The 22,717-nt window shown below is 42.6% G+C and overlaps 1 protein-coding gene across 1 annotated transcript in view; it reads left to right on the top strand.

Moving 5' to 3' along the window:
- The window catches only part of LOC132405728 (T-cell leukemia homeobox protein 3-like), a 55,255-nt gene extending 32,869 nt beyond the window's left edge, over window positions 1–22,386 (top strand). Inside the window, exons 2-3 of the mRNA XM_059990764.1 lie at window positions 3–163; window positions 22,176–22,386. Of these exons, the coding sequence (XP_059846747.1) occupies window positions 3–163; window positions 22,176–22,386 (372 nt within the window). The remainder of the gene's footprint in view (window positions 1–2; window positions 164–22,175) is intronic.
- Window positions 22,387–22,717: the final 331 nt, after the last annotated feature.

The following is a 22,717-nucleotide window of genomic DNA, read 5'->3' on the forward strand; positions in this document are numbered from 1 at the left end:
AGCCGCGCACTTCCTTCACTCGGATCCAAATCTGTGAACTGGAGAAGAGATTCCACCGCCAGAAGTACCTGGCCTCGGCGGAGAGAGCGGCACTCGCCAAATCCCTCAAAATGACAGATGCTCAAGTCAAAACCTGGTTCCAGAACAGGAGAACTAAATGGAGGTGAGAGAGGACGGACTGGCCTGCAGTTTCTCGTGCCTCGAAATGGTGGATAAAGTTATCAGAGTATGGAGAGAAAGAGTGAAAATATAAAACAAAAAGAGAGGCTGTCATTGAAAAAGGAAGGCAACTTAGATGTAGATTAATAACTTAGCAATGAAAAAGCCAAATCACAGAATTGAAATCCATGCCCTTAACAGCCTGGACGTCGGGGAACAGAGGTTGAAGAAGATGGCTTTAACTTCCCCCATATTTAGTTAGAGACGAAGACTGCGCGCCAATAGGTAGATTTAAACGGGGGGGGGGGGGTATATAATTACTACAGTTCAGCTTGTAACAGGTGATGTACGAGATCTGGAAGAATACTCGAGTGATTTCAATAGAGTGGAGAGCGCGGAAAATACAGTTCAAAACGCAGTGACTGTGTGTCAATAATTTTAACTGATAAGTAAAGCAATAGAGTTATGAATTAAAGTGATTTTATTTCAAAGAGGGAGAAAAATTTACATTTAACACTTATTGAGTATCGTGTAGAGAAGGGGACAGAAATATATTTAGAAATAGTGTAAATGAAAGAGAGAAGAAAAGGTCCATATTAAAAATACAAGCGATACTGAGAGAGTGGTCAATTACATATTCTTTTAAACTGTGAGAGGAAAGCAGGTGGAGTACAATACACGAGAGTGACGCTGACGAAGTTAAATACAACAGATGACATAATCGAAGAACATCGGTGAGAAGGTCCAGAGTAACAGGGAGAGGAGTCGGGATAGAGGTTAAAGCAGTTGGAGTGGGCAGAGTGGGAACGCGCCAGAATCGGGTTTAATTTTACTAAAGAGAAAGAGATAGACAGATAGAGAGAGAGAGAGAGCAGAGAGAGAGAGAGAGAGAGAGAGAGAGAGAGAGAGAGGAGAGAGAGAGAGAGAGAGAGAGAGAGAGAGAGATCAATACATTTTTTTGAATTACAATCCAAAGAATTGAACTAGAACGACTATTACATAATGTTGTACACGAATAATCTATGTTCTGGACAGCAAGCATAGATTGCTGTCCAGAACGGAACTTCCAAATTGAAGCAAAGGGAACTTTTCTGCCTGCCCCATGTTGAGAAGTGAACCTGCGCGCAGTGCGATATAGGCTCCCCATTCAGTGAAAAAAGAGAACCGCAGATGTGTCTTGGCATTTTTGTACTGTGCTTTTATGTATGTAATTTTCATTTTATTTAATAATTAAATAAGACATGACTGTCTGTAATATCTGGCTTTGTACCGCAAAGCTGTTTTAATTAACTTTCCCACCAGTAATAACGCCTCTGGGGAAACAATTACTTTCCGAGAGTTGGAATAGGAATAGAAAAAAATCGGCTGAATAATAATGCAAATGTCTAAAAAAAAGCCCGAGAAGGAAGAGGCATTACCATTAAGGGTTAAATAAATCAAACAATTTAAGGAAATTATGTATTTTAAAAACTATAACCTCGCCCTCAGCTCTGTTTTGAAGGTATCTTTAAACTCCATTCAATTGACAAGAATCCGAACCCTTCTGGTTCTGTGTCTGCTGTGAACATGTTATTGATTAGATAGTACAACTAGGCAATTCATTCGGATATTGAAGGCAGACAATATCAAGACGGAAGGTTCTGTTACCATCAACGTTTGAAACGACTAACTGAGATCCACACACTGAATTTTTTCGTGATTTTGTCTACTCAGAAAAAGGAACATACTTAAATATAAAAAAAGAGATTGGCGTTGGAAGGAACTGAACTGTTTACAACACTGTGTCCCAACATAATAGATTCTAGACAAGATGATAGCATTTGTAATAACACCAGTAAACAGCAGCAACAGTCAGTGTTATTGGACAATCTGTTATCGACACTGACTGCTCTTCTTGCCGCCACACTGAACGGTGATAAAAAGGATTGTGTTTATTTCTTCTTGTGCTCCACAGTTATAAATCTGAAGGGCAAGAAAGTGCATGTTTGGCTTTTCTTTCTCTCTGACACAGTTGCCTCCGGTGAAATGAATGATAGAGATTATAGAGCAGGGCACTAAATCAGAGCTAAATATTTGAACCCGCTCCGCAAATTGATTACATCCGCGATTTATTATTAAAAACTGGGCACAGTAGGATCTTCGGTGAAATGTGTTTGAGCACGTGTCAGCGTGAGTGTTAGAGTGAGATGAGATCAGAGAGAATTCGCGCGCGTGTGTGTGTGTACATTAGTGAGTTTTTGTGTGACTTTCTGCCATATTATCTTTGCGAGAAACTGCGTGCGAAAATGTGTTAGTATCTTTGCTTGTCTGCTTGTGTTTGGAAGATGGGGAATGTGCACCAGAGAAAGTGCAAGAAAATATTGGGATTAGCATAGATGTGAAGACAAATCTGTTTCTGTTGTGGGATGTGTAGGTCTGTGAGCGAATGTTTGTCAGACTCTGTGGCTGGGCGGGGGGCGCAATGCATGCGCTGTAGAGTTACAGTATTTAAGGGTAGTGAGTGAAAGAATGTGGTTAATTCCGGTGTATTTGAGTGTATTTGTTAGTACGTTTATCTGGCTGCATCTGTGTGACTATTTTTCTGTGTGTGTCCAGAGTTCGCCCATCTCTTCCGATCTATCTCCGTGCGCGCACGTGCGACTGAACGATGTGTGCGCGCGCCTGTTTCGGCAGGGAGTCATCAGTATTTTGATGCTGAACAAATTAACTTTAAAAAGCGATATTTGAACAGATTACATCCGAACTAGTTACTTATACACTCAGTGATGATTTTAAGTACACCTGTACAGCGCTGATACCTAATCTGCCGAATCAATGCTGAGATGATCGGGAGGTTCAGTATGCGGAGGAAATGATCTCAGTGGCTTTGACCGTGGAATGCTTGTTGGTGCCGGACGGGGTGGTTTGAGTATCTCAGAAACTGCTGGTCTCCTGGGATTTTTACCCATATGTCTAAAATTTACAGAGCATGGTGCGGAAAACAAACAAAAAAATCCAGTTCTGTGGGCGAAGACGCCTTGATAATGAGAGAGATCAGAGGAGAAAGGCCAGGCTGGGTGAAGCAGACGGGAAGGCGACTGTAACACAAATAACTAGAAGTTACAGCAGTGGTGTGCGAAAGAACATCTCTGAATACATTGAAGAGGATGGACTACAGCAGCGGAAGACCGCTAATATATGCACACTAGACACTTTATTAGGTAAAGGAGGTAGTTAATAAAATTAGAAAATCAAATCCAAGAAAATTTTAAAATATAGATTGAATACAACCATGAAGATAACGATTTACTTCATTTGTCACACGTTCACACAGTGAAATGCGAGGTTTTGCGTTGAATCCAATAATCCGCGAGGATTCTGCTGATCGGCCTCACAAGTGCCGCCTTGCTTCAGGCGCTAACGGAGAATGGCGACAGCTCACTAACCGTACGACTTTGCAATATGGAATCTGGAGCACCCGGAGGAAAGCCACGCAGTCACGGAGATCATTTACAAATTCCTTACAGCCAGTAGGGCTAATTAAACCCCGATCGCCAATCGCTGCGGCTGTAAAATTGAACGCTAACCGATACGCTATTATCCATATATTTCGAGGAACAGGACCCAACTCGATCCCACATCTCTCCCACCTCCCAATTAACTAACGGGCCTGCTCTATTTCTCTTCTGAATCCCACAGTTTCTATTCTGTAACGGTTCACCTGCCTTCAAGCATTTGAGTCTGCAAGAGGGAAATTCAGAGTTGGGATTCTTTGCAGGGAACAGTATGATACTGGCTCAGTTATAATATGTTGGAAGGCCTGATTAATTTATTTAGCAATACGGCGCGGAGAAGGCCCTTCTGTGGAAGAAAACTTGAGCAAGCGGGGAAACCTCGTCCATGCATTGCACGGGGATGACGGGGAACGGCGTCGGACTCCGGGAAGCCCCGAGCATCGCGCAGACCCCTTTGTTACCGTGGTGCTCATTCGCAGTTTGTTCGCTCTGCATCACCATACCATGCCTTGTAAACCCTTTGTTCACATAAATGAGTAATGCAACCAGGGAATTTTATCAACTTAGAGTTTTTATTTGTGAATCACATGCTCCTTTTTCCACAAAAGAATTCAAAACCAGGGGAAATTGTAAAGCATGAAAAACTAAAAATCATGAACTGAAATGTCAGCTGTTCAAATCTATTTATCCCTCTTTGCTAGGAACTTTGTTGAATCACTTTCGCAGATATTACAGGCAGTAAGTTGTCTTTTGGATAGGTCTCTGTTAGTAATGAGGCAAGATTTTCCTATCTCCCCTCCAGCTATGCCAGTTAGTTGGGGAGCGGGGGTGAACAGCAGTCTTTGCGGAGATGTCCCAGTTAGACTGACTGGGCCACGCAAGGGCATCAATTTTATTCATTTGAAGCCACTCCATGGCTGCAGTGGCAGTGTGCTTTGGGTCAATGTCCTGCTAAAAGGGGAACTTCCTCCCCAGTTTAAACTTTCTAGCAGAAGCTAGCAGGTTTTTAATCCAGTTTTATATCTGTATTTAGCAGAATTCATCTTCCCATCAATCCTGACCAGACTTCCAGTTCCAGCTGCTAAAAAGCACCCACATAGCATTATGCTATCTCCACCATACTTTCCAGCAGGAATAGCGTTAACTAGCTGAAGCGAAGTATTCGGTTTAAGCCACAAATATACCGCTTAGCATTGAGGCCGAAAAGTTCCACTTTTGTCTTGCCTGACCATAAAAATTCTTCAACGTCTTTACAGTATCTTCTACGCGACGTTTTGCAAAGTCCTTACGGACAAGGAAATGGTTTTTCAGCGGTAAACCGCCACTTCCCAAATAACCTGAAACATCTTGAGCAAATTTTACAAAGAGAAATAAGCAAATCTTGCTCCATCACGTTGTGTAAAGCTAATAGAAACTTATCGAAGAAAACTACTGGCCGTAATAGCTGCGAGAGGTGGGCAAAGGTGATGAATACTTCTGACATTTCAGCTCTTGAATTTTTGTTTTTCATGCTTCACAACTTCCTCAGGGGTGGGTCTCTATTTTGAATGAAGGAGCGTGGGGATGATTCACAATTAAAAATACAGTACAACACCGGAAGGGGAAGAGAACCGACAGAAGATCCGGGCCATGTAGGCACAAGAGATATAAATGGATTAAGACTCTGCAATCAGGATTAATCTTAAGAGCATGAGGTAATGATTAGGTGGATAGTTTGAATGAAGCAAGCAAGAGAAAATCGGCAGATGCTGGAAATCTGAGCAACCCAAACGTCGACTGTAATTTTTCCATGGATGCTATCTGGCCTGCATTCCTCCATCATTTTGGATGTGTTGCTTGAATGAAGCAAGTTCTTGTTTTTCTGGAGAAATGCGGCAGATTCAGATTCTGCAGCCATGGTGACTTAGGTTAGAAGAGGAGGGGATTATTGCATTCTATGCTGGTTTCATAGGTGCAGTGAGAAACGATTTCCAGTTAGTTCCCAAAAGGATGCAAAGGGCTGGAGAAAGGGAATGCAGTCCAAGATGGGCTTGGGATTCGGGCAAATCAACAAGTATGGCTAATAAGGTGAATATATTTCAAGCACAGGGCACAACCTACACCTAAGATATCGCTCAAGAAAGGGGAGAACTAAGAACATTCTGGTACAAAATATTATGATCTTACAATCATGACAATAATTATAGCACTGGATAGGTACATGGAGCTTAGAAAAATAGAGGGCTCTGGGTAACCCGAGGTAATTTCTAAAGTAAGTACATGTTCTGCACAGCATTGTGGGCCAAAGGGCCTGTATTGTGCTGTAGGTTTTCTATGTTTCTTTGTTATTGAAAGCTCAGAGGCAGAGTACATGGTGACATTGACAAACCATAGAGATGTCATTGCACTGCTGGTTCGATTCTGTAGATCATTGGTCAAGCTAGAGAGGAGTTGCAACAAAAAATACAAACTACAGAACTTCAATAGTACATGACTTCAGTAATCCAGGCATAGGTTATGATATCAATAGTAATGGAAAGAAGAAGGAGTAATTCTTGAATCTACTGAAAATGATCAATGTGTTTACCTTCTAATTATGGCAGGATAAGATGCCGGATCTGGTTCATGAGAACGAAGAGGAGGAATTGGAGAGCACTTGAATGGGTGAATATTTGGAAGACAGTGGCCATAATACCACTGGGTTTAGAATAGCTATGGCTACGAAGAAATTAACTAGAGGAGAGCAGGGAAATGGTCTGAGTGGAATGGAATTAAAACGTTCCTGGCAAATTTAAACCATGAAACAATACAACAAAGTGTGAAATAATAAGAGACCTTTAAATATGCGCTGGATTGTAAAAATGGTTGCCTCATAGAAAACAGAGAGTTGAAATCAATGTGACCTCTTCAGACTGGGGAAATTTAACTAGTGGAGTTCTCCAGGGATCGATTCTTTGTCCTCAATTGTTTACTGATTTTTATAATGATCCAGAGGAAGGAAATGTATGTCTTGTCAATGATGCAAAGATGGAAGAATATAGTGTGCTAAGGATACTGTAGTTCTGCAAGTGAGCAAAGGATCAGCAAGTATAATTTAATGTGGAGAACTGTAATGCATTTGCTAAGAAAAATCAACAGGAAGATCATTATCTAAATGGACAGAGACTGCAAGTGAGTGACGTACAGATGGATCTATATGTTTCAATGTATGGATCACAAAAAAGTGAGCAGGCAGGTCCAACAAGTACCCTTACGAAGGGAACTGACTTTTAAGAATAGGGAGGATTTGTAACTGCATAGTTTGTTGGTGAGGTCACACCCTGAATACTGTGTACAGTTTTGGTCTCATTACCTAAAATAAAATGAAATAAAATTACCTAAAATAAAGTTAGTACTGGGTACAATCTAAATGAGATTTACCAAGTTAATTCATGGGATGAGATGAGATCCTTTCAAGAGAGACTAAATAGTTTGATCTCAATTTCCTTGGAGTTTAGAATAATCAAATGTGGTCTTATTCAGACATATAAGATGCTCAGGGGGTTTGACAGGTTAGAGATTGGATGTTTCCACCAGTGGCAGAGTAATAAAGGGGACACAACTGCAAAATGGGTGGGTGGGGGGGGGGTTGAAATTGCTTCTCTCAGGAATTGTCTGCCACAATCAGTACTGGAAATCGGAAATTAGAAGTATTAAAGTGTATGAATAGACTGAGGAGTAGAACAGTATGGAGAAATGACACAGAAGGAGAATTGAAGCCAGTGTGGGTAGACCATGATCATATTAAATTGAGGGGTCTGATAGCTTGTTCCTGCTCCTAGTTTGTTCTTGTGTAACTGGTTTGAATATATGCCCGTGGAGTTGGAAAGGAAGGGCACCCAAACCTAACCATTTGCAGATGTCAAAATTAGACTAAAAATGTAGAAATCATAGAGATCATAATTACAGTAAAAAAAAACATAATTTGGATGTGGAAGGTGGAATATAGCTCCAAAATGGAGAATAGGGCGAGGTGAGTTGGAAGGGGTGGCCTCTGCAAAGAGAAAGACAATAGATTAGTGGCCAATCTACTAGTGTAGTTAGAGGAAGCCAATTGAAATATTCGTGTGGAGGCAGGAGTGCTTTTAGAATCTCGGTGTTACACTAGAGAGGAAATTGTGCCAGTGCAAAGAAGGAGATCAGAAGTACATTATAATTATAGAAAGTAAAGATAACAAGTACAGGAGACACAAGTTCAGCCGACTGTTTTCTCGTGTAGTGAGTGAGAAGAGTGGGAAACTCCTCCACCTTACTTTGGAAATGGGACCCGTGCCAGGGGGTAGGATGTTTGTATTTTGTATTCTGATCAAAACTGGAGCAATTCCCGTCCCAATGTCAGTCAAGCAGCAAAACCTCCCAGGAAAAGCTGGATCAATAAATGGAAGTCTGAAATAAAATGTACCTTGGTCTCTTTTTGTGTACAGCCGTTTGAACCGTTTAGGTTTTGGGCAGGGTTGGTTAAAGCTGCAGTTAATGTTGCGAATATGATTTTCAAAAATAATTTGATGATGCAAATACCGCCGATTTGTCAGCAAAATTAATGGAGCAATGACACAGTGGTAGCATCCCTAAAATGGTCAAAGCAGAGATTATCCATGACCAGTGTTTTCAGACTAAATTAATCAATGGTGTTCTTGGAATTATTATTGGAACTTCCACTATTGCGACCATTGTCATTATGATCAGTACTGCATTGACTTGAACATCAGATTCATTGGTACCATTTCAAAGTGAATTGGCTAATCTTGAAGGAGTAGTATATCCCAGGGCTGCGGAAAAGAGACCGGAGGTGTAGGGTCAAATGGATCAGTATAAGTGCGTCTTCTCTGCTCTGTGAAACTTCACCAACCACACCCGTCTCTTACTATCTTACGCCGGAAAATAGATCAAAAGTTTTCCCTTTTCTATATAAATATCAGTTAATCTGCGGTTTGTGAGAAACTTTCTATATCCCAGTGAGGTCCCAACATGGTCAACAGTGAATAAAGTTGTTTCTGAAGTCCTACAAGAGGATAGGAAGTCTCCGAACCAGAGCAGAATTGCACCTGCACATTTTCACTCCGGCAATAAATCTGCATTGATCGGGTGAGGGAATTTTAATGTCAAGGCAGGATTTTCGGAACAAGGGAAAAGCAGACCCTGCACAGAGCGAAACTGCTGCCTTCTCTGTAAGTCGATGAAAATGGAGTAAAAGAAGGCTGGAGGACCCCACAGAAAATAGAAAGATACGTATAAATAATACATTATGTACCCCAGAAATGTGCAGCTGACTGCGTTCTCTGAAGCGAACGGGATGAGGGGTGAGGACAAACTTCGGCCGCCAGTAATTCAAACAGCAGTTAACACACCCAAAGCATTCGTCTTCTGACCGAGACGAACCTCGGCGATCTCGCCAGATACAGAGATCAAAGCGGAAAGCTTCTTGGCTTTCATAGGACGGAACTGCGCATTCGGAAAAGGAAAACGCTGGAGGTGTGTGTTTCTCGGTGCTCCGATGGGGCGGTTTGGTCAACTTGTTTTTCCCCTATCTTGAAGACCTAATCATCAAATGCCGTCCGTTCTATTTGCCAAGGGATTTCATCTCCCCAAACCTGACCACAGTTTAAATACCACCAGCTGCCGACTCCAATAAAGCGCTTGAGATACTGCATGATACCGTCACCAAACAAGAAACAGTCCAGCCCAATGCATTTGAAATCATAGTCGGGGGCTTCAACCAGGCTCGTTTCAAAAAAAAACCCTGCCCAGTTTCCATCAGCATAGGACTTGTAAGGCCAGAGGTCCCAACACATTAAACCACTGTTAACGATAAGGCACACAAAATGCTGGTGGGACACAGCAGGCCAGGCAGCATCTATAGGAAGAAGCGCTGTCGACGTTTCGGGCCGAGACCCTTCGTCAGGACTCATAACGATAAGGAAGGCCTACCGTTTCCCGTTCCGACCCAGACCATCTTCCGTAATTCGGATCACTTGACTGTCCTTCTCCTACCTGCATACAGGCAAATGCTAAAGATCAAAGCGCCGGCCATTATGGCAACAAAAAGGTGGTGGTGGGAAGAAGAGGAACGGCTATGGGATTGCGTCCAGTCAATGGACTCAAGGGCCAGTCTGTGTGATCGGAATGAATGCGCCATGGCTGTCACTGACTTATAACAGTTGTAAATTAGTGTGTCCCCACAAAATCATTCAGAGTCTTCCTCTTATAAAATTAAATCAAAAATGGCGTCGCTTCCAGAATAGCTCAATTCCCTCTATGCTGGTTTTGACAGTAAAAATATGAAGGAACCATCAAGAACTCCTACAGCCCCCGAAGATCTGTGATTTCAGTCTGAGGGTGACAAGCGAGAAGCCTTCCGGGGAGGGGGGGGGGTGGCGGGGGTTGTACCTATGAAAAATATCCGGCTCAGGTGGGGTACCTGGGCCAGGTACTGAAGACTTACCTGATCAACTGGCTGAACTCACCTGCTTCAAGCAAGCTTCAACTATTCCGATGCTCCAGAAGAAGGTGGCGGCCTCCCTCAATGACTGTCCTCCAGTAGCATTTATAAGCACAGTGATGAAGTGTTTGAGAGGTTGGTGATGAAACATGTCATCTCCTGTCTGAGATCTGACTTAGATCTGCTCCAATTTGCCTACAGCAGCAACAGGCCTGCAGTAGATGCCACCTCACTCAACGCTGGTAGAGCTGTAGATGTAGTGTATATGGATTTGATATGTAGATGTAGTGTATATGGATTTGATAAGGCATTTGATAAGGTAACCCATGCAAGGCTTATTGAGAAAGTAAGGAGGCATGAGATCCAAAGGGACATTGCTTTGTGGATCCAGAATTTGCTTGTCCACAGAAGGCAAAATTTGTTTGTAGATGGGTCATATTCTGCATGGAGGCCGGTGACCAGTGGTGTGCCTCAGGGATCTGTTCTGGGACCCCTACTCTGTGTGATTTTTATGAATGACCTGGATAAGGAAGTGGAGGGATGGGTTAGAAAATTTGCTGATGAAACAAAGGTTGGGAGTGTTAAGGGTGTTGGGAGTGTGGAGGGCTGTCAGAAGTTACAGTGGGACATCGACAGGATGCAAAACTGGGCTGAGAAGTGGCAGATGGAGTTCAACACACTTAAGTGTGAGGTGGTTCATTTTAGCAGGTCAAGTATGATGACAGAATATAGTATTAATGGTAAGACTGTTGGCAGCGTGGAGGATCAGAGGGATCTTGGGGTCTGACTCCATAGGACATTCAAAGCTGCTACGCAGGTTGACTCTGTGGTTAAGAAGGCAGACGGTGCATTGGCCTTCATCAACTGTGGGATTTTGAGTTTAGGAGCTGAGAGGTAATGTTGCAGATATATAGGACCCTGGTCAGACCCCACTTGGAGTACTGTGCTCAGCTCTAGTCGCCTTGCTACAGGAAGGATGAGGAAACCATAGAAAGGGTGCAGAGGAGATTTACAAGGATGTTGCCAGGATTGGGGAGCATGCCCTATGAGAATAGGTTGAGTGAACTCGGCCTTTTCTCCTTGGAGCAAAGGAGGATGAGAGGTGACCTGATAGAGGTGTATAAGATGATGAGAGGCATTGATCTTGTGGATGGTCAGAGGCTATTTCCCAGGGCTGAAATGGTTGCCACAAGAGGACACAGTTTTAAGGTGCTGGGGAGTAGGTACAGAGAAGATGTCAGGGGTAAGTTTTTTTATTCAGAGAGAGTTGAGTGTGTGGAATGGGCTGCCGGCAATGGTGGTGGAGGTGGATATGATAGGGTCTTTTAAGAGACTACTGGATAGGTACATGAAGCTTAGAAAAATAGAGGGCTATGGGTAACCCTAGATGATTTCTGAAGTAAGTACATATTTGGCACAGCACTGGGGGTTGAAGGGCCTGTATTGTGCTGTAGGTTTTTTATGTTCTATGTTTCTATCTGCACAGCAAAGATGCATAGATCGTGATGCTGCTTTTCAACGACAGCTCAGCAGTCATTACCATCGTCCCCTCAAAACTAATCAAAAAGCTTCAAGACCTTGGCCTCAATACCTCCTTGTGTAATTGGATCCTGGATTTCCTCAGTTCAGATTGGTGACAACATCTCCTTCACGATCTCCATTAGCACAGTAGCACCACAAGGCTTAGCCCCCGGTCTACTCGCTTTACATTTATAACTGAGCTCAGCTCCAATGCCACATTCAAATTTGTTGATGACACTACTGTTGTAGGCTGAATCAAAGGTAGTGATGAATCAGCATTCAGGAGGGAGACTGAAAACCTGGCTGAGTGGTACATCTTAATGTCGGCAAGACCAGACAGCTGATTATTGACCTCAGGAGAAGGAAACCAGAGATCCATAAACCATTCCTCATCAGGAGATCAAAGGTGGAAAGTGTCAGCACCTAATGCTATCATTTCAGAGCATGTCCAGCACAAAGAAATCATGACAGCACCTCTGCTTTCCTGGGACATTGTGAAGATTTGGCATGACATCTAAAACTTTGACAAACTTCTTTAGATATGTGGTGGAGAGTATGGCTGCATCACAGCCCAGTATGGCAACATCAATGCCCTTGAACAGAAAATCATAAAACAAAAGTGCTGGATATGGTCCAGTCCATCACGGGTAAAGCACTCCCCACCATTGAGCACATTTGCAGGAAAACAGTATCCATCATCAGGGACCCTGACACTCACCACCACCTCCCAGGACAAGCTCTCTTCACGCTCCTGTCATCAAGAAGGTGGTTCAGGAGACCCAGGACTCACACCACCAGGGTCAATAACAATTACTACCCCTCAATCATCATATAACCATATAACAATTAGCACAGTAACAGGCCATCTTGGCCCTTCTAGTCCATGCCGAATGTTGACTCTCACCTAGTCCCACCTACCTGCACTCAGCCCATAACCCTCCATTCTTTTCCTGTCCATATACCTATCCAATTTTTTTAAATGACAAAAATGAACCTGCCTCTACCACTTCTACTGGAAGCTCATTCCACATAGCTACCACTCTCTCGTGTTACCCCTAAACTTTTGCCCCTTAACTCTCAACTCATGTCCTCTTGTTTGAATCTCCCCTACTCTCAATGGAAAAAGCCTATCCATGTCAACTCTATCCATCCCCCTCATAATTTTAAATACCTCTATCAAGTTCCCTCTCAATCTTCTACACTCCAAAGAATAAAGACCTAACTTGTTCAACCTTTCTCTGTAACTTGGGTGCTGAAACCCAGGTAACATTCTAGTAAATCTCCTCTGTACTCTCTCTATTTTGTTGACATCTTTCCTATAACTCAGTGACCAGAACTGTACACAATACTCCAAATTTGGCCTCACCAATGCCTTGCACAATTTTAACATTACATCCAAACTCCTATAGTCAATGCTCTGATTTATAAATGCCAGCATACCAAAAGCTGTCTTCACCACCCTATCCACATGAGATTCCACCTTCAGGGAACTATGCACCATTATTCCTAGATCACTCTGTTCTACTGCATTCCTTAATGTCCTACCATTTACCATCTATGTCCTATTTTGATTATTCCTACCAAAATGTAGCACCTCACACTTATCAGTATTAAACTCCATCTGCCATCTTTAAGCCCTCTCTTCTAACCGGCCTAAGTTTCTCTGCAAGCTTTGAAAACCTACTTCATTATCCACAACACCACCTATCTTAGTATCATCTGCATACTTACTAATCCAATTTATCACCCCATCATCCAGATCACTAATGTAAATGACAAACAACATTGGACCCAGTACAGATCTCTGAGGCACACCACTAGTCACTGGCCTTCAACCTGACAAACAGTTATCCACCACTATTCTCTGGCATCTCCCATCCAGCCACTGTTGAATCCATTTCACTACTTCAATATTAATACCTAACGATTGGACCTTCTTAACTAACCTTCTGTGTGGAACCTTGTCAAAGGTCTTACTGAAGTCCATATACACAACATCCACTGCTTTACCCTCATCAACTTTCCTAGTAACCTCTTCAAAAAATTCAATGATTTGTCAAACATGACCTTCCACACACAAATCCATGTTGACTGTTCCTAATCAGACCCTGACTATCCAGATAATTATATATACCATCTCTAAGAATACTTTCCATTAATTTACCCACCACTGACGTCAAACTTACAGGCCGATAATTGCTAGGTTTATTCTTAGAACCCTTTTTAAACAATGGAACCGCATGAGCAATATGCCAATCCTCTGGCACCATCCCCCTTTCTAATGACATTTGAAATATTTCTGTCAAAGCCCCTATTTCTACACTAACTTCCCTGAAGGTCCTAGGGATAATGCTGTCAGGACCCAGAGACTTATCCACTTTTATATTCCTTAAAAGTGCCAGTACTTCCTCTTCTTTAATCATCATAGTTTCCATAACTACCCTACTTGTTTCCCTTACCTTACACAATTCAATAGCCTTCTCCTTAGTGAATACCAAAGAAATTGTTCAAAATCTCCCCCATCTCTTTTGGCTCCACATGTAGCTGTCCACTCTGATTCTCTAAGGGACCAATTTTATCCCTCACTATCCTTTTGCTATTAATATAACTGTAGAAACCCTTTGGATTTTGCCAAAGCAACCTCATATCTTCTTTTAGCTTTTCTAATTTCTTTCTTAAGATTGTTTTTACATACTTTATATTCCTTGAGCACCTCACTTACTCCATATTGCCTATATCAGGCTCTTAAACCAAAGTGAATAGGGGATAACTTCACTCAACTTCATTTGTCCCATCATTGAAATGTTCCCATACCCAATGGACTCACTTTCAAGGACTCTTCATCTTATATTTTGGATATTTATTGTTTATTTATTTATTATTATTTCTTTCTTTTTGTGTTTGCACATTGTTGTCTTTTGCAGACTGGTTGCACACCCAAGTTGATGCAGTTTTTAACTGAATCCATTATTTATGGGTTTTTGAGTATTCCCACAAGAATACATATCTCAGGAATGTAATGGTGACGTATATGTACTTGATAATAATGTTACTTTGAACTTTGAATTTTTTAAACTCCTGATCCATGCTTATGCAGTTCACAAAATAATTTAGAAAGGGCAAACACTGTCCTCAATTCTAATTCTTAAACCTCTGGAAGCCTACTAATACAAGGACACAATAAAGTTGGAACAGCAGTAGGCCAATCGGCCCCTCAAGCTTTTCTCACCATGTATTATGATCATAACTGATCTATTCTGGCCTCTTCTGTGGCATATATCCATACCCCTCTGTTCTTCAATCTATCCAATATTCATGAACTTCCACTTTAAATATAGAAGTCTTAATGATCCAACTTCTGCCACCCAGCAGAGAATTCCAGATATTCACCACTCTATGTGAGAAAAAAATTGTATCCATCTCAGTTTTAAATGGCTGTCCCCTTATTTTGCAGTGGTGTCCCCTCTTTATAGACTCTTTTATGAGTGAAAAAATACCAATATCTACCCTCCCAAGCCCCTTTAGGATTTTATGTGTTTGAATAAGGTCATTCCTCATTCTTCTAAACTCCATGGAATATAAACGCAAATTGTCTAGCCTCTCTTGATAGAGAACTTTCTCATCTCGGGAATTACTCTGGTAAATATCCTCTGGACTGCCTCCAATGTTAAACTATAGGATGGGGGGGGGGGTGCATTAGGGACCAATCCTGTGCCATTTTCCAGGTGTGACCTCACTAACACAAAACAAATTTTAAACTCCAACTCCTTTGCAATAAAAACCAACATGCAGTTTTGCTCTTTGAACTACTAGTTGGACCTGCCTGTTAGCCTTTAGTCATTCACGCACTAGAACATCAGACTCCCTGAACTGCACTCCTTTGTAGTCTCTGCATTTAGATGATATTTTGCCTTCTGATTCTCATACTGATATGAGTGACCTCACACTTTCCCATATCAAATTCCATTCATCGGCATTCCTACTAATCTCACAATCTATCTGTTGCAGAATCACAACGTGCCCTCCCACCTTGCTTTCACATAATCAGCAAACTTGGAAGCCTCCCATTTTGTTCTCTCCTCTGAAACATTAAGGCATATAGTGGCCAATTGTGGGACAAGAATCAATTCCTGAGTACTTTATTAACTATGCCCCTCCAATATCAAAATGACTCAATTATTCCAACTCTCTGTTTTCTATGTGACAGCCAGTTTTCAATCTATGCTAAAATACTTCTTGCAATACTTTAGGTTCTTCATTCATGCACCTGCCTATTCGCTTAGGATCTCTAAATGCACCATATCTACAGGTTTCCCTCTATTAACACTCATTGAAACATCTTCCAAGATCTTGTACGAATTTATCAAACATGAATTATTTTTCAAAGCCACGTTGATTAGATTTGATTAGATTCAGTGTTATTCAACTAAATGACTAGTTAGTCCCCTCTAATTATTGACCCCTGTTATCTTACCAAAATTAGTTGTTAAACTAGCTGGTCTGTAGTTCTGTACCTTCTCACTTTGTTTTTAACAAGGGAGTAAGATTAGCTGATTTCCAGTCTCCTAGTACTTTCCCAGAATTCAGAGAGTTTTTAAAGGTTTCAACCAATGAATCAGCTAATTGCTTTAAAAACCTTGGAAACAGGTCACCAGGTCCCTGTAATTTGTCTGCCCTTAACCTCCTCTAATGCTCAATCCCTCACACTGGGATTTTTTACAAGTTCTTTTCTGTTATTTGAAAGTAGCCCATCTCTTATTTGAGGAAAATTTACAATGGACTCCATAGGAAAAACAAATGTAAAAACTGATATAATATGCCTGCCATTTGTTTGTGCTCTGTTGCTAATTCAACATCCTCATTCTCTAGAGGTCCCACAATTTCATTAGCCACCTTCTTCCTATTTATGTATCTGTAGAAACTCTTCCTGCTTCTTTGATTTTAGGATTTTCTCTCAAGACTAATATTCTCCGTTGAATATTTTGCTGTGGGATCCTAAAAAATCCCTCCCCTCTGACCCACCATCAGTACCACTTTGTATGTCTTTTTAATTTCTCATCTCCCCCCTCCCAACCATAGAGGTGTCATTTTTCATGAAATCACACTTTCTAGGTGTTCTTGACAAACTGTTGAAGACATGCCTTTGTTTATCTACTTCCCTGCTTCACCCTCATACTGCTCTACGTTGAAGACAACGGTGTTTGCCCTCCAACTGCATTTGGAATTGCCTCACTCCTCTAAAGGGGGTCCTGAATAAGGTATTTTATTAATCCTTCCTCATTTTTATGATCAAAACTAAAATAATCCATTCCCAGTCAGGTTCTGAAACTTAGTATTCCAAGTAACAGATGACGCACTCCGCAAATCTTCTTTTAAGATACCCTTACCAGTTTAGATCCCCTAATTGATACGTAGATTAACATCTCCAATGATATTTTGAGCGCCCTTCAAAAATGTCCTAGATATTTTCCCGTATGTGCTTTGTGTTACTGGGAGGTCACATTTTGGGATTCTATGGATTATTCCTACTTCTGTTTTCTATTTCCTTCTTTTCGCAATTTCAACGCAAACCGATATAGATATCTATATCAGCCATTCTCAACGGGGGCCATATGCCCCCCCTCCTTGGGGGCCCTGGTTCATTTGAAAGGGGCCACCGACTGAAAACTGTGAGAAGGGGAGCCCCAAGTATTTATTGCCACAATATGGGACCTCGGGAATTTTTACGATTTCCAAACCTGAAGGCGAAAGCAGAGGCAGAAGTTTGATGTAACTTCAGAGTGATGTCGTCAGTTCAGTCAGTTTCAAAATGAGTTTTGGACCAAGAGTGATCTGCCGAATAAATTTAGAACACTGTGAGAAAAAACCCAAATATTTTTATTGCCTTTCCCTCAAGAGAGCAGATTCTGCAGGGTGGTTTCCTTGACAAAATCCGGGACCAGAATTGATACCGCAACAAGGGGCGACCTCCGACTCTCATTGTCTAACTTGAAGCCCGAAATCAGGAAATTCGCAGAAAAGCACCAAGCTCAAGGATCGCATTAGGCCTGATAGATGTTTAATTTCATACGGTTGTTTTTTAAGTTTTGTTCAGTATGTCGGAATGTTCAAGTTTTCTTGGCGTTCAATAATAAATGATTTTCTGTCTCGCTGTTCGTGTTGTATCCGTGTTTGAAAGGGGGGCCCTGGAACCTGCGAAGAGCACCTGAGGGGGCCGTGGCCAAAAATCGGTTGAGAATCACTGATCTATATCACAACATTCTCTGATACATTCCTTAATATACAACGCTACCCCGGCTCCTTTCCCTTTGGCCTTCCGCTTATCAGCATGATCCCACACTAATAGCAACCGTAAAAGCAGTTCTAAATATGGATATTGAACGAGAATCAACAAATAAACTAAAACACAGTGAAAACATTCTGGGAACGAAAAGAGTCCGGTTTCTAAATCCATTCCCCACAAAGCAGCGAAAGGCAGGCGGTTTCAGGCTCGAATCTGGACCTTCTATGGAGCCCCCCGGCAGCGTCCCTGTCATATTCCCTGTCGGTCGGTGTGCTGCTTTCGCGGGAGATGGTAAACTCCTCCTTGGCTCTGCCAATCTGCTCCACGCGCTATTGGTGAACAACAGGGTGCACATTTCTGGTATCTTCACACTTTTGTCGTCTTCTTTAGCAAAGCGTTGGCGCTTGCTTGAGGAATGTGAATGTGAATCGGTAAGAGGTAAATGTAACACTCACATCCGTGAGTGTTTTTACATCTTTTTTGAAGACACGGGGATGAATTGAACGGAATATTTTTTTCTGGTTAGAAATTCAGTGAATTTATAATTATCTGAGGTTGCTGAGAGTCTGTAGGGAGAGCGGAGGCATTCTGCTAAATGTTCACCATGAGGATAAAGGAAGTTTAAGATGCACGTTGAAAGTCAAATGCCAATGGTTCTGCTTTCGGCTGTGAGACTGGGACAAAGACCAATAATTTCTGAGGGAAAACGGAGAGAAAAAAAAATACTTGAATCCAGGACAGAAAAAAAAATGAGATTATGCAAAGCTAAAAAAAAATGGTGAGCAGTTACTTACAAGACAGGCATATTCTACATTGTCATTGCGTGAGTTTATAATATATAGCTCCACGAGGAGTGGCTATCTCCGAATTATTAGAAAAACACTGCGAACCGTATGTTTAAAATATAATTGAGTACTGAGCTGGGTATTACCCGACTTATCCGTACCGTCGTTTGCACTTTCCATCTTCACACGCGGGTCCTGGTTATCTGTGCAAAACATTCGCCGTTTCACTGTGCGCGCGGATAACGTCCACCAACTCTCCAGCAGGGGAAAGGAGTGTTTTTTTAATTGACCTCATTTATCTAAGAAATAAACGCTGCCAAATTGTCATTCACTTTTGCTCTGTCAGTATGAGATTCAAATCAGGAACGGGGACTGTGAAAGCCTTAAGACGCTGCCCAGATCGCACCAGTCGCCCTCCGACTCAGGCACATCCTGAGCACTCGTGGAGGTACTAGCCCTATCAGAATTGTAGATGGAAAAGACGCAAGCTGGAATTGCTTTGCAATGACTGTTGCTAATGATGATACCAATAAGCGATAGTGAAGGGATTATGGATGGACTGCGACCCGTTAACTGATCTCGAGGCATGGTTTTCACGCAGGGGGAAAGAGCAAAGCAGATTGAATCCACGTGGATAGATATTGAGAGACATCCCATTCCCTCACAGTTATAAGCACTCGTAGGCTTGTTACGGTTGACTGAGTCTGTTTAAGGTATTGAAAAGCCCATTGCCCGGGCTTTGAACCGCGACATTGGGACCCTTAAATTTAGAGCACTACAGTACAGGAATAGTCAGATTGAAGCAAATCACTGTGACTTCCATGATTCATACCCTTCCATTCCCTAGATACTCGTGCGTCTCTCTAAAAACTCTTATATGCCACTATGCATATACACACTGCAATCCCTGGCACCCCCCACTCTCTATGCAAAAGTCTTAAACGGCATAACTCCTCTAAACTCCCACATCCTCCATCCACCCCCCCCCCCCCGCTCTCCTTGTCTTATCGAAAGGACAGACCGACTGGCAGAGGGGGTGGGGTGGCTCTGTTGGTGAGGAATGATATTCAGTCCCTAGCGAGGGGGGACATAGAATCAGGGGATGTAGAGTCAGTATGGATAGAACTGAGAAATTCTAAGGGTAGAAAGACCCTAATGGGAGTTATCTCCCCCAAACAGCTGTCTGGATGTAGGGTGTAAGTTAAATGAAGAGTTAAAATTGGCATGTCGCAAAGAAATTGGCATTTCTTGGCCAAGAAAAAATAAGGTATGAAAGTAAACTAGCCAAGAATATAAAGGAGGATAGCAAAAGCTTCTTTAGGTATGTGAAAAGCAAAAAAAAAAGTTAAGACCAAAATTGGGCCATTGAAGACAGAAACGGGTGAATTTATTATGGGGAACAAGGAAATGGCAGATGAGTTGAACAGGTACTTTGGATCTGTCTTCACTAGGGAAGACACAAACAATCTCCCAGACGTAATAGTGGCTAAAAGAACTAAGGTAATGGATGAACTGAAGGAAATTTATATTAGGCAAGAAATGGTGTTGGATAGACTGTTGAGTCTGAAGGCTGATAAGTCCCCGGGACCTGATGGTCTGCATCCCAGGGTACTTAAGGAGGTGGCTCTAGAAATCGTGGACGCATTGGTAATCATTTTCCAAAGTTCTATAGATTCAGGAACAGTTCCTGTGGATTGGAGGGTGGCTAATGTTGTCCCACTTTTCAAGAAAGGAGGGAGAGAGAAAACAGGGAATTATAGACCGGTTACCCTGACGTCAGTAGTGGGAAAGATACTGGAGTCAATTATAAAAGAGGAAATTACGACACATTTGGATAGCAGTAGAAGGATCAGTCCGAGTCAGCATGGATTTATGAAGGGAAAATCATGCTTGACTAATCTTCTGGAGTTTTTTGAGGATGTAACTATGAAAACAGACAAGGGAGAGCCAGTGGATGTAGCGTACCTGGACTTTCAGAAAGCTTTTGATAATGTCCCTCATAGGAGATTAGTGGGCAAAATTAGGGCACATGGTATTGGGGGCAGAGTACTGACATGGATTGAAAATTGGCTGGCTGACAGGAAACAAAGAGTAGTGATTAACGGGTCCCTTTCGGAATGGCAGGCCATGACCAGTGGGGTACCACAAGGTTCGGTGCTGGGACCACATTAACATTAGCAAATTTGCTGATAACACAAAGCTGGGTGGCAGTGTGAAACGTCAGGAGGATGTTATGAGAATGCAGGGTGACTTGGACAGGCTAGGTGAGTGGGCGAATGTATGGCAGATGCAGTTTAATGTGCATAAATGTGAGGTTATCACTTTGGTGGCAAGCACAGGAAGACAGATTACTATCTAAATGAAGTCAAGTTAGGAAAAGAGGAAGTACAACGAGAACTAGGTGTCCTTGTTCATCAGTCAATGAAAGCAAGCATGCAGGTACAGCAAGTAGTGAAGAAAGCTAATGGCATGCTGGCCTTTATAACAAGAGGAATGGAGTATAGGAGTGCAGCTGTACAGGGCCCTGGTGAGACCCCACCTGGAGTATTTTGTGCAGTTTTGGTCTCCAAATTTGAGGAAGGACATTCTTGCTATTGAGGGAGTGCAGCGTAGGTTCACAAGGTTAATTCCCGGAATGGCAGGACTGTCATATGTTGAACGATTGGAGCGACTGGGCTTGTATACACTGGAATTTAGAAGGATGAGAGGGGATCTGATTGAAACATAATAAGATTATTAAGGGATTGGACACACTGGAGGCAGGAAGCATGTTCCTGCTGATGAGTGAGTCCAGAACTAGAGGCCACAGTTTAAGAATAAGAGGTAGGCCATTTAGAACAGAGTTGAGGAAAAACTTTTTCACCCAGAGAGTGGTGGATATGTGGAATGCTCTGCCCCAGAAGGCAGTGGAAGATAAGTCTCTGGATGCATTCAAGGGAGAGTTAGATAGAGCTGTTATAGATAGCGGTGTCAGGGGATATGGGGAGAGGGCAGGAACGGGGTACTGATTGTGTATGATCAGCCATGATCACAGTGAATGGCGGTGCTGGCTAGAAGGGCCGAATGGTCTACCCCTGCACCTACTGTCTATTGTCTACTTTCTATAATACGTGTCAGTTCTACCCTCGGAAATGACACTGACTGTTTACCCTATCTCTGCCTCCCATAATGTTATAAACTGCGGCCAGGTTCCCCCCTCAGCCACCGACGGCCCAGAGAAAGCATACCAAGTTTGTTCAACATTACCTTTCAACTCATCCCCTCTAATTCAGATAGTATCCTGGGAAACCTTTTCTGTATCCTTTCCAAAGTCTCCAGGTCCTTCTGGTGAAGTTGTACACATTAATGTGAAGTAAATTGAAGGAGGCAGCGAGGGGCGACAGCTCGGTGACAGGGACTTATCAATCATTTCCCTCGCCCTTACTGGGTCCAAGGCTTCCGATCTAACCATCTTTTTGTGTGTCTATCCCACCCAGACGGCAGACGGCGGAAGAGAGAGAGGCCGAGAGACAGCAGGCGAACAGACTGATGTTACAGCTCCAACACGACGCCTTCCAGAAGTCCCTCAACGACTCCATTCAGCCCGACCCTCTGTGCCTGCACAACTCCTCACTGTACGCGCTGCAGAACCTACAGCCCTGGGCCGAGGAGAACACCAAGATTCCCGTGGTCACGTCTTTAGTGTGAGGCGGACAGAGCGGGACTCTCCGGGCGTTCATTTGTGTTGTTTTTCTTTCCGTGATAAATTAGAGAGAGAATATGACCATGGATGAGTGACGGGTGAGGGTCGTGGTCTCTTATTAAAGGGACTAGGGCACTGAGTACTGCCAGCGGGCGTACCCTGGAGACTTTAAACTACAAACTTTCCGACACGCTCCTTTAACGCGGGCGTCCCAGGAACCGCAGTGCGGCGTCGCAGTCACCACTTCCTTTAAGAGTTTCTTCCCAAACTCCTCGCATTTCGTGGAATTTTAATAGGTTCTTTCGTTAAAGTTTTAAAAAGAACCCCTCATTCAAA

Source organism: Hypanus sabinus, chromosome 15 (assembly GCF_030144855.1).
Source record: "Hypanus sabinus isolate sHypSab1 chromosome 15, sHypSab1.hap1, whole genome shotgun sequence".
NCBI classification, from domain to species: Eukaryota; Metazoa; Chordata; class Chondrichthyes; order Myliobatiformes; family Dasyatidae; genus Hypanus; species Hypanus sabinus.